We start from the raw sequence: 13205 nt of genomic DNA on the forward strand, positions 1-13205 counted from the left end.
AACTGAATTATTTCTCCTGTGCAGAAATACATGGATTTGTGGCCAGGCACAGTGGTTCACGCCTATAATCCCAGCACTCTGGGAAGCTGAGGCAGGTGGATCACTTGAGGTCAGGAGTTCAAGACCAGCCTGACCAACATGGTGAATCCCTGTCCCTACTAAAAAATACAATTAGCCAGGTGTGATGGTGCACAACTACAGTCCCAGCTGCTCAGGAGGTTGAGGCAGGAGAATTGCTTGAACCCGGGAGGTGGAGGTTGCAGTGAGCTGAGATCACTTAATTAAATTGTTGTTACAACTCCAGCTGCTGTGCTCCAGGTGATTTTGTTACTTTAGTAATCGTGACAACCCTGGGAACCTGATATATCATGTCAATTAGGTGAATTTTTTTTCTCTTTCAATAATTATCACAAACAAGAGTTTGGGTTCGGCTGGAAAGGTCAGCAATGTACTTTCACCTCCTATTTCAAGCTTGTATCAACTCTCTAGGCTTACATCCTAATTGAGTCCTTAAGGGACCTTGACCACCATTCCCTTATACCAGATGTGGCACAATTCTTTGCCCTGATGACATTATGCTGACGGAGCAGGAGGTAGCAACTAATCCAGACACATTAGCAACACACTTGCAAGACATTATGTGAGAAATAATTCTCACACGAAATCAGGGGCCTTCTGACTGAGTGAAACGTTTAACAGTCTAGTAGTCTGGCATGTCAAGATGGTGCTTATAAGGTGAACAGCAAGTTCCTATATCTTGCCTTTCTTACAACTAAATAAGGAACACAAAAACAAATTGTGTAACAGATGCTTGTTTTCACGTATACCTCAATGTTGTACAGTATCGTGACCCACTGACAAGTGACTGAAACCCTGCTAGCATGGATCGGGGCCCAGAAAAAGAGAAGCTTCCCTAATCCTGCACCTGTGGTCTCATGTGGAGTTCCCTATGACCAGTTGACTAGAAAATAAAAAACATCATGCCTGATTTTCATTTGTTACTTCAGAATACGCAGGCACCACATGTATTAAGTTTGTAACTAATGCAAAAGAAATTATCCCCAATTCAGCAGCTTAAAATGACACAAACATATAAGCAGTTCTGCAGATCAGAAATCCATGCAGCCTGGATTGGTTTCTCTGCTTAGGATCTCACAAAATCAAAGTTAAGGTATCAACAAGGCTGCTTACTAACTGAGGACTCAGAGAGAAACTGTTTTCAAGCTCATTTGGGTTATGGGCAGGTCTAACTTCTTAAAGTTGTAGAACTGAGGTAGCCGTATACTTGCGGTCTTGGCTGAGGCCACTCTAAGCTACTTGAGCCACCTCCATAACTCCTTAGGTGCACCCTTCTATCTTCTAAGCAGTAATGGTGCATCATCATTATGGTGGCTGACATAAAGATTATTCATGGGTTTGGCAACATGAACTTTCACTTACCAGGTCCATCTCACTACAGCCACTCCTCACTATTCAATCTGCCAGCAGTAGAGACCAACACTGAGTCCCCAGTATGGCACCATGTCCCAGAGTGGTCACTCAGCTTCCAGGTAGCACTGTGATTACTTGAGTCTGCTTCCACAATTGAAGGGGCATCACTTTGTTCTTGCTCAAATAGACACTTATTCTGCATATGGATTTTCATTCCCACCCACGGTACTTCAAGAAAATCAATACTGTGGTATTAGGAAAGGCTGTGTCCACCATCATGGTATACCACACTGCACCAGTTTTCAACATGAAACTCACTTTACAGGAAATGAAGTATGGGAATGGGTTCATGCTAATGGATTTCACTAGTCTTGTGATGTTCCTCAACATCCTGAAGTGGCTGGCTAAATAGAACAGTGGAGTGATCTTTAAAGCCTGACTGTAGTTCTACTCTGTGGCAGTGCCTTGAGGAGCTTGGCTGACAATCTCAGAGGTGGCAATGCTGTATCCCAGCCTTAAGTATAAGGAACTATTTCTCCCATAGCAACACCTATGTCTTCAGGAATGAAAGAGGCAAGATTCGGGCCTCCTCTCACTATTACTCCTGGGTATCTAGTAGCCAAATTTTTCTTTTTGTGCTCAAGAAGCAAAGTTTGCTCTCAAGTAACCAACTTTTGGCTCTGTTGAACTAGAGGTCTTAGTTACAAATTGAGACATTTTTTCAACAGGGGAATCAAAAATGATTCCATTGAAATGAAAATTGTGTCTGCCAGCTGACCACTTTGAACTCTTCATTCCTTTCAACCAAGAGACAAAGTAGGGGGTCCACTACTGGCTCGGGTGATGAAAACCGAAAAAAAAAAAAAAAGAGATTAGGTTTCTACTACACTAGGGGCTCAGGAAGAGTAAGTCTGATATGTCTAGAGAGCTTCTTAGTCCTCCCGTGTTTGCAATTAGAGTTAATGGAAAATCACAGCAACCCCATGAAGACAGGATATCTAATGGTTCAGACTCTTCCATAATGAAGGTTTGATGAAGGTTTGCGTCATCCTGCCAGGCCAAGCACCATGACCAACTGACATGCTATCTCAGGGCAAAGGGAATGCGAAATGGGTAGTGAAAGAAGGCAGTTATAAATACCAGCTACAACAATGTGAGCTGCTGCAGAAACCACGACTGTAATAGTCTTTACCTAATGGGTTAATAATATCTACCAGCATAGGTGGGAATACAAAACAACCAAAAAACAAGTTATTCTTTCAAATGAAATGCTTAGGGAAAAAGAACAAGTTTTACTAACAGACATTTCTTAGCCTCTGGAAGGCCATTTGATTCAGTAACATATGCCAGGAGACTTCAGCAATATCCTGCTCCACTGTAGAAAACAGCAATCTGATCCTTTTCTCTCCTCAATCATTAATGAGACTATGCATTTGAGTTGTCATAATCCTCCATGGACAAGTACTCCCAAATCATATGCTCCAGTTTCTTCTCAAGGAGCTGAACGAAGTCTCGGCTTATATATCTGAAAATAAAGAGACATGTCATTAACCAAAAGATAGCCGAAGAACCTATGCTGTAGGAAGCATTTTGAAGGATACAAAAATGAAGTAACAGTCAGCATGGAAACAGAAATGTATCTGCACGGTAAGAGGTAGTCTAGCCGGCAATAACAAATGCTGGCGAGGGTGTGGAGAAAAGGGAACCTTCACCCACTGTTGGTGGGAATATAAGTTACTACAACAACTATGAAGAACAGTACGGAGGTTGCTCAAAAAACTAAAAACGAAGCTGTCATATGGTCCAGCAATCCCACTGCTGGGTATATGCCCAAGAGAAAGGAAGTCAGGGTACGAAGAGATATCTGCACTCCCATGTTTGTTGCAGCACCATTCACAGTAGCCAAGATTTGGAAGCAACCTAAGTGTCCACTAACAGATGAATGGATAAAAAAAATATGGTACATATACACAATAGAGTATTGTTCAGACATAAAAAAGGATGAGATTCAGTCATTTGCAATGACATGGATGGAACCGAAGGTCGTTATGTTAAGTGAAATAAGCCAGGCACAGAAAGACGTTCTCACTTATTTGTGGGAGCAAAAATGTAAAACAACTGAACTAATGGAGATAGAGAGTAGAATGATGGTTACCAGAGGCTGGGAAGGTTAGTGGGGGTGGACGGTGTGGGAAGTGGGGATGATTAATAGGTAGAAAAATAGAATAAATAAGATGTAGTATTTTATAGCCCTATAGGGTGACTATTGTAGGTAATAATTTAATTGTACATTTAAAATAATTAAGACTATAATTGGATTGTCCGTAACACAAAGGATAAAAGCTTGAGGTGATAGATACCCCATTTACCTTGATGTGATTATTACACATTGTTGTCTGTATCACAACATCTCATATACCCCAGAAATATATGCATCTGCTATGTACCTACACACATTTTTTAAAAAGAGGTAGTCTAGCAAATACAAAGAGTGTCAATCAAGGGACAATGCGCACCTCAGACTATGGTGAGAATGGAAGTCTCCATAGTCTTCGAAGAATGAGTTAGATTCAGATAACATTAGCCTAAGTAACTGTGGAGACAGCCGTAACTATGAGTGAGGACCAGGGTTTGAGAAATTCAAGGCAGGGGCTGTTCCCCCACGCTCACCCCCAGTACTCTATTGGACCCAAGTGCTTAAAGAAATTGGACAGTTCCTATTTCTACTCACCTTGCTGCTTCCTTGATGATGGATTCAAAAAATAGTTTCTTGACTTCTATAGGTCCTTGCACTCCTTCAAGCAATTTGAAGATTTTTTCGTATTCTGAAGATGTTTAAAAAAAAACCTTCAGTATTATCAAATATAAAGAAGAATACAAGAGAATGTATACCTCAGCAATCATGCTTCACAGGCTAAAATGTTTTAAATCCTTAAATCAAGATACCTGCACATACAAAAACTAAATAATAAAAAGACACCTGCACATACATACAAATGAAACTCTTTTAACCATAACCAAGCAGAAAAGCAAAGCAAAAGGTGTACTATGCTTTAGTCAAAGAAAAGAGGAACCACCGTAAATTATGGGCAAACTCAATTCCGGCAAAGAATGAGTCTCAACAGGTAACATGGATATCTTTTGAATCATAGAAAGAGAGACTTCCTATAGTTTTATAAAACAGACATTCTCATACTACTTACTTCGTCCAATGCTTCGGATTTCCTTCACTAATTGACATTTTATATCAGCATTAATTTCTTCTTGGCTTTTGGGAAAAGGGACTATTTCTCTGCATTTTAGGTCATCTCCAGAGAAATTGCTGGTAATGATTCCTCCCACAGGTGCATTGCTACCAGGTTTCTGCATCAGCCCATCTTTGCTGAAATCAGCGAAGTCATCAATCTGAGAATCCAACTGGCTTGGTAGAACACCATGTCCTGTCTTATGCTCTGGTGAAACAGATTTTGACAAAAAGCCATCAGTTGGTGTTTGACCACTTTCTTTCCCCTCCACATAGATATAATGAATGACAGATCTGGAAACCAAACTGAGAAGTTGAGCTGTGAGAAATGTGTGTTTCATCCCTCCTCTGGGTACATCTATGGGCTACTCAGTTTCTAAGGGAATTATTTATTTCATAAATGGGAAGATATACCAGGGGGAAATCCCAGACCTGACGAACTGAGGCCAGGACACATAATACAATAAAACCACCTCTTATTTTCTGGTCCTATGAATAGATATGGAAACCAAGTGAGACAGTACAACTCTAAAGCAACATTCACAGATCCCTGGTACTCATGGGATAGTTTCAGCTTGTTATGCTTTACAAGTTGAAAGCAGCAAATCTCACTTGATATCGTGATTTCTCAAATTCACTTACAAACTGCCATGCTTTACTTAGCTGGAAGCCAGACAACTTGGATAGACCACAAGCAGCCTCCTCTCTACATCAAATATATTCCAAGAAAATAGAGGCGGCCATTACTGCTGAAAGTGCTATATGCACTCCATCACCAAAAATCCCTTTTAGTGTATGATTTTCCTCATCCTTCCTTTCTGTCCCAGAAAATGACTTTCTTTTCACTCTAGGTCTGACACCTCTCATTTATTCATCGTCTGTGGCAGGCAGCATGCTAGTAGCTGGGGATCAGCAATAAACAGCCCAGAGAGCAACGTTCCCTGCCCTTGTGGAGCTCACATCTTCATGGGGCGGTCAGACAGTACAAGCACAATAAGCAAATGAAACAAATGGCATTGGGCTAGTGGTAGGGAAGCCGTCCACAGGCCTGTGGGCAACAGCAGCAGAGGGAGCCCCAGGAGCTCTCACTGGTTGTGCAGAGCCTTCTGTGGATGTACCCTTAGGCAGGGCTTGAAGGAAGAAGCAGAGCTGCCTGCGCAGAGGCAGAGGGGGAGTTCCAGGTTGCCATGAGGCCAAGGGTATGGACTGGAGTGGGGATGGACTGGAGTGGGGATGGACTGGGAAGGACAGAAGCTGAGAGAGTCAGGAGATGATGGGCCCGTGTTAGAAGAGGGTGACAGAGGCCAGGCCATGCAGAACCTTGCAGACAAAAGCTGGTTCACAGTCAGTTCTGAGTGCTTAGGAGAGTTGAGGATGGATGTTCAGGAGTGACATGCAATGATGTGATTTACATGCCAGCATGATGAACTGGCTGTAGGGTTAGAGCGTATGGTTAGATGGGGACAGTAATGGGAAACGTGGAGGTATCACAGGAGCTCAGTGAGTGATCATGGCAGAGTGGAATAGAAGGAGAGAGAGAGATGTCGGGGTTCAGAAAATTTTTACAGTATTTAGAGAAGAGAAGAAAAAGAAAGGTAGAAAAAAAAGAATGATAGGGGTCGGGGGCGGTGGCTCGTGCCTATAATCCCAGCACTTTGGGAGGCTGAGGTGGGTGGATCACCTGAGGTGAGGAGTTCGAGACCAGCTTGGCCAACATGACGAAACCCCATCTCTACTAAAATTACAAAACTTAACTGGGTGTGGTGGCTGGTGCTTGTAATCCCAGCTACTTGGGAGGCTGCGGCAGGAGAATTACTTGAATCCAGGAGACTGAGGTTTCAGTGAGCCAAGATCGCACCACTGGACTCCAGCCTGACCGGGAAGAGCAAAACTCCATCTCAAGAAAAAAATGATAGGGATTCACCAATATGGACAAGAAATTTTAAAAAAAAAATTGTGGAAAATGGAAATGCTAGAAGGTTTTCATGAAGAAGCGAGTGAACAACTGTCAAATGCTGCTGAGAAATTAATGGCAATGTCAGCTGAAACCGTTGACCTTGACAAGGACAGTTTCTCTGGAGGGGATGAGGCAGGAGGCTGACTGCACTGGATACAGCATGAAGAGGAGGTGACGACAGGCTTACTTACTCTTTTCTTTGGACATGGCAGAGCCTGCAGTAAGGCTGTCTCCTGCTCCTTGTTTCCTTGCCAACAGGGCCATCTTCTGCCTTTTCTGATATGAAGGACTGTCACATTCCCTGGGACGTTTAAAGACGGTTTCAGGATCTACAGCCACCTTCTCTGTTTTATCGGTCATTGTTTCCTGAAAAACATCAATGAACATATTCCATTCATGACAAAAATCTAACAATCACAAAATGGCAAACTGTCTTCATATGTGTATACAACCAAGACTTTGAATCATTAATTTCACTTTTAATCATGAGCCAAGATTTACCAAGTCTCACCAAACACTCTGTTCTCAGGAAAAGAAACCTAATTTTAATGTACACTAAGTAAAAAAAGAAGAAAGATGGTATAACCAAATCAGTCAGAATGCTTGTGGAATAAGCAGCTGTCATCAACCAAAAACAGATGAAAATATTATTACCTATTTGAAGATGTGTAAGCCAGTCTGTATTAACCCTTATTAGGAAAAATGGATGTATAAAGCAATCTGTATTAACCCTTACTATACATTATGTTTTCAATTATATATATTATACATTATATTATACATCACATATATTTAATATATAAGTATTTATACTTATATATTCAAATAGATGTATAAACCAATCTGTATTAACCCTTATTAGGAACTCTTATTAGAAGACTGATAAAAAACTGATAACAACATCTGCCAAGGACTTTAGAAGAAAGAAAAACTACAAGATCAAGGCAAAAATACAAGCCAAGATCACCCCTGAACTTAGACACAACAATTCCAAATTAAAGGTGAGCAAATAAAATGCAATAGTACTTAAAAAGGACATACATCAGCCATGGTGGAGTATATTGCAGAAAGACAACATTGATTTAACATTTGAAAATCAATAAATGTAATGAACCACATTAACAACGATGACAACAAAAACAGGGAAACACCACATGATCATTTTCATACATGGGTCAATGTTTAAAGTCCATTCATGATAAAAACTATCACCAACTTAGAAAAAAGGGCAACTTTCCTATTCTGGTTAGCATATGTACAAAAAAATTGTAAATGTCATATTTCATAGTGACGTATCAGTATTTTCTCCCTGAGTGTGAAAACAAGACAAAGATGTCCACTATCCATTCAACAATTTACTGGAGGTTCTAAAAGAGCAGTAGCATCAGGAAAATATAATAGGTTTAAAATTTGGAAAGAAATAAAACTGTCAATATTCACAGATGACATTGTTCTGTACATAGAAAATGCAGAAGAATAAAATCATTATGTTTAATAAGCAAATTTAGTCAACTTACTAGATATAATAAAAACCAACGGCATTTCCGTATAATTAATAGCAACAAAAAATTAGAATATGAGATTTCAAATGTCATTAAAAACAGTACGAAAACATCAAATATTTAAGAATAAATCTAACCCAGATGTGCTAGAGTACTACACAAAAATTATAAAACATCACTCAGAGAAATTCAAGACTGCAGTAGATGGAGAAAAATATTCTTTCCATGCATTGGAAGACTTTGTGTGTGTGTGTGTGTGTGTGTGAGACGGAGCCTCGCTCTGTCGCCCAGGCTGGAGTGGAATGGCACCGTCTCTGCTCACTGCAAACTCTACCTCCTGGGTTCAAGCGATTCTCCTGCTTCAGCCTCCCAAGTAGCTGAGATTACAGGCACCTGCCATGACGCCTGGCTAATTTTTGTATTTTTAGTACAGACGGGGTTTCGCTATGTTAGCCATACTGGTCTCGAACTCCTGACCTCAAGTGATCCATTCGACTCGGCCTCACAAAGTGCTGGGATTACAGGCGTGAGCCACCGCCCCCAGCCGGAAGACAATATTAAGAGACATTATTGTCAAGTCTCTCAGAATGATCATAGCAATCATATTTAAAATTCCACCATGTTAACAAAAGTTTTTCTGGAAATTGACGAGCAGATCATTTTTTAAGTACATGCAAATTAAAGATTTGGAAAAGCCAAGTTTTTTTAAGTCAAGGAAAAGACAAAGTTTTTTTAAGAAAAAGAACTGGCTAGGTGCAGTGGCTCATGCCTGTAATCCCAGCACTTTGGGAGGCCGAGGCGGGCGGATCACAAGGTCAGGAGAGCCTGGCTAACATGATGAAACCCCATCTCCACTGAAAATACGAAAAATTACTTGGGCATGGTGGCGGGCACCTATAGTCCCAGCTACTCAGGAGGCTGAGGCAGGAGAATGGCATGAACACAGGAGGCAAAGCTTGCAGTGAGCCGAGATTACGCCACTATACTCCAGCCTGGGCGACAGAGCGGGACTCTGTCTCAAACAAACAAACAAACAACAACAACAACAACAAAAAGAACTAAGTTAGTAGAAATGCACTACTATATATGAAATTTACCATAAATGTAGAGTAATTAAAACAGTATGGTATCAGAGCAATGACAGGCAAATACCAAAGGGAAGAGGACACAGAGGCCAGAAACAATCTGGCAATACAAAATACAGAAGAGCTGTAAATCACTGTGGAAAGGACAGTGCTTTTAATAAATGCACTTGATAAATGCAGGGAAAATACAAACCTTGACTCTTACCTCTTCCCACTCCACAGAACTTTGTTAAAGATGGATAGACAATCTAGTAAACACTTAAGATATTGTCTTCACAACTATAGAATAGGCAAAGATGTTTTTAATGAGGATAAACAAGCACTAACCATAAAGAATGAATTCTTTAATTAGACATAATTAAATGGAAAACTTCCATTCCTCAAAGACACTATTAAGATACTGAAAACCAAAGCATGTTTATAGATTATATATTATGTGTTATATAGTATAGGTTATATATAAAAATATATATTAATTACACACACATACACATCTATATCTGGCAACAAATGAGTGGAATCCAGAATATATCCAGAACTACAAATCAATTTCTAAAAAACCAACATCCCAATAAAATTTGGGGGGAAAAGCTGAAGATTCACTTCATAAGAGTCATACTCAAATGGCTAATAAGCACATCAAATATATGTGGTCTCTGACTTTACTCCATTCCATGAGAATTTATTTCAGATGATTGGGAGATCTAGAAGAAAACTTAGAATATTATCATCATGAGTGTATATTAGTTTAACCATTGTGGAAGACAGCGTGGTGATTCCTCAAGGATCTAGAACCAGAAATACCATCTGACCCAGCAATCCCATCACTGGGTATACACCCAAAGGATTTTAAATCATTCGACTATAAAGACACATGCACACGTATGTTTATTATAGCACTATTCACAACAGCAAAGACTTGGAACCAACCCAAATGCCCATCAATGATAGACTGGATAAAGATAATGTGGTACATATACACCACGGAATACTCTGCAGCCATGAAAAAGAATGAGTTCATGTCCTTTGAAGGTACCGGTGTCAGCAAGCTAACACAGGAACAGAAAACCAAACACCACATGTTCTCACTCATAAGTGGGAGTTGAACAATGAGAACACGTGGACACAGGGAGGAGAACATCACATAGCGGGGCCTGTCAGGGGTTGGGGGGCTAGGGGAGGGAAAGCATTAGAGAAATACCTAATGTAGCTGACAGGTCGATGGGTGCAGCAAACCACCATGGCATGTGCCTACTTATGTAACAAACCTGCACATTCTGCACATGTATCCCAGAACTTAAAGTATAATAATAATAAAAAAAGAATATTATCGTAATGGCATTGGGTGAGGCAAAAATGTTTCTTAAAATAATAAAAAGCACTAGCCATAAATAACACACTGATTAATAAAATTAAGAGAATCTGTTCATCTAAAACACATCATTGAGATCGTGTAAAAGCAAAAAAGATTTATAGAAGATACTAAAATTGTATATGTATTTTTATATATGTACATATATGCCTGTGTGCACGGGTGTATAACTCAAATACAGATTATATGGAAGCTACAAATCCATTTTTGAAATGCAAACATCTTAGTAAAAGCTGGGGAAAAATACCTGAAAAGGAACTTCATAAAAGACAAAGTTAAATGACCAATAAACACATAAAATGGTGGGAAAAAAAAAAAAAAAACGATAAATAGCTGGGTGTGGTGGCACTGCAAGCCAGCCTGGGCGACAGACGGAGACCCCGTCTCAAAAGACAAACAAAAATCAATAAATAAAAACAATTTTTAAATAGGTGCTCGATCTCATTAATCAGCAGAGAAATGCGAGTGTAGACATAAGGAGAGATCACTGCACCCCCATCAGAGTGGCTGGAATGAAAGACTAACTGTATTGCGAGTGTTCCAATGTGGCACAGCTGGAACCTTCGAATATTTCTGGACCCCCACTCCCACACAGACACCTGAGGCTGTGGCTGAAAGGTCAGATAGAATCCCCGCGAAGAGTTCCTTCAGAATTGAGATCAACCAACCGAGGAAACGCACCCCAACCATGGGCAGAACAGCGTTCTCAATGTCACATGACCTCCTTCATGGCTGACACAGAGCTCCCTGAGTCTCTCCATGGGCTTAGAGAATCCAAGGAACAGCACCCCATTCCCCTGCGGCACCGGGACAGAGCACCCACAGATAATAATTTTAGAAACCTAGCACCAAGAGAAAGCATACAGTAAACGTCTACATCAGGGAAAAGCAGAACCAAATAAAAGCCAACACATTCTACCTGAGAGCGAGCAACATCCAAGGACAAATGCGCCCCACGGCCGACATCAGCACCCAAGGAAGAGTCCCTCGGGGGTCGAGATAAAGCCCCCAACAGTGACCCCACAAGGCTACGATCATGCGTCTGGGGCACAGCCACCCCCACCACGTTCCATGAGCACAGAAAGGGTCCCCAAGGCAGAATGCTCCCTCAGAACGGCGACTGAGCGGGAAAGAAACGCCGCCGCACCCAAGGCCGACACAGGCATGCCCCCCATCCCTGGGCTCAGGTCATTTCAGCAGGAAAAGTCCCTAGCATCACCGAGAGGGGGCCCCCAAGAAAAGCCCCCCAGCCCAACAACATAGCCGAGATGGGGTGCCCACGGAAAACGCTCCCCCATGGCTGACACAGGCTCCCATGGCGGTGTCCCCAGAGCGGAGCCACTTCCCCAAGGGAGCCCTACCACACACCGGACAGAGAACACCACAGAAAAGATGCTTTCCAAGGAAAAAGGACACTTTCCGGGGTGAAATTAAAAGTATCCAGGGAAAAACTGCCCACTCACAGTCCTGAAGTCCTGACCTCACTGGAGGAGTGACGGCGGCACCTCACAAAATGGCAGTGAACCTGTGGCGCCTCCCTAGTGGTGGTAGTTTCTAGAAACCTGCCCTCTGGGAGTTGTGGGAAATGTGCCCCCTAGGGCACCTGGGAGTGATGTGCATGAGGAGGCGTCTCACCAGAAGCAGCGATCCGTTCGGCCCAAGGGGGATGGAAGGAAGGGAAATAGCCAGCCACAGCGTGCCTGCCCCAGCCGAACATTGGGAACCTGTTGGGGGCGCCAGGGTCCTGAGGAGAAGCCTCGTGCCCCAGAGAACCAGGAAACGCAGCCCTCCCCTTCGCTGACTCTGGCGCCCTCTACAGGCGACCTTTAGTAACAACTGCACAGCAACATAAGCAGAGTAACACAGAACCTTCTCAACACAGCGGGATGAAATCGCCTGGGTAACATAGTGAGACCCCGGCTCTACAAAGCAACCAACCAATAAAAATAAAAAAAAATAAAAAAAATAAAAAAATAAAAAAAAAGAAAGAAAGAAAGAAAGAAAGACGCAAAAATAAAAAATCAGCCTGACATGGTAGCGCACGCCTGTAGTCCCAACTGCTTGGGAAGTTGAGGTGGGAAGATCGTTTGAACCCAGGAGATGGAGGTAGCAGTGAGCCACTGAACTCCAGCCCAGGCGATACAGGAGACTCCATCTCAAAAAAAAAAAAAAAAAAAAAAAAAAAAGAAAAGAAAAAAGGAAAAAAGGAAAAGCAAAGAAAAATAAACAGCAACAAGAAACCGAAATTTTCATTTGAGGGTGTTGTGTTTTAAAGTCAACCCCGACCAGGCACAGTGGCTCACACCTGTAATCTCAGCACTTCGGGAAGCCAAAGCGGCTAGAACACCTGAGGTGAGGAGTTCAAGACCAGTCTGACCAACATGGTGAATTCCGTCTCTACTAAAAATACAGAAAATTATCCAGGCATGGTGGTGCGCACCTGTAGTCCCACCAGCTACTTGGAAGGCTGAGGCAGGAGAATCACTTGAACTGGGGAGGCAGAGTTTGCAGTGAGCTGAAATCACACCACTGCACTCCAGCCTGGGTAAAAGAGTGAGACTCTGTCTACAAATAAAAATAAATAAATAAATAAATAGCCAACCTCTATCTGTTA

At 41.8% G+C, this 13205-nt stretch overlaps 1 protein-coding gene across 2 annotated transcripts; it reads right to left on the reverse strand.

Moving 5' to 3' along the window:
• Window positions 1-2540: 2540 nt before the first annotated feature.
• CT45A10 (cancer/testis antigen family 45 member A10) lies at window positions 2541-12307 on the reverse strand. Of its 2 annotated transcripts, none has more exons than XM_050776736.1 (5): window positions 12227-12307; window positions 6824-6998; window positions 4635-4883; window positions 4163-4256; window positions 2541-2956 (listed from the first exon to the last, which is right to left on the reverse strand). In XM_050776736.1, exons 2-5 carry the CDS (start codon window positions 6990-6992, stop codon window positions 2857-2859), a joined length of 612 nt encoding a protein of 203 aa, XP_050632693.1. In that variant the 5' UTR covers window positions 6993-6998; window positions 12227-12307; the 3' UTR covers window positions 2541-2856. The 2 variants fall into 2 exon arrangements, with proteins under 2 accessions (XP_050632693.1, XP_050632692.1); XM_050776735.1 differs by lacking the exon at window positions 12227-12307 and adding an exon at window positions 12055-12130 and having other exon boundaries at window positions 2687-2956.
• Between the last annotated feature and the right edge of the window lie 898 nt (window positions 12308-13205).

Source organism: Macaca thibetana, chromosome X (genome assembly GCF_024542745.1).
Source record: "Macaca thibetana thibetana isolate TM-01 chromosome X, ASM2454274v1, whole genome shotgun sequence".
Classification (NCBI taxonomy): domain Eukaryota; kingdom Metazoa; phylum Chordata; class Mammalia; order Primates; family Cercopithecidae; genus Macaca; species Macaca thibetana.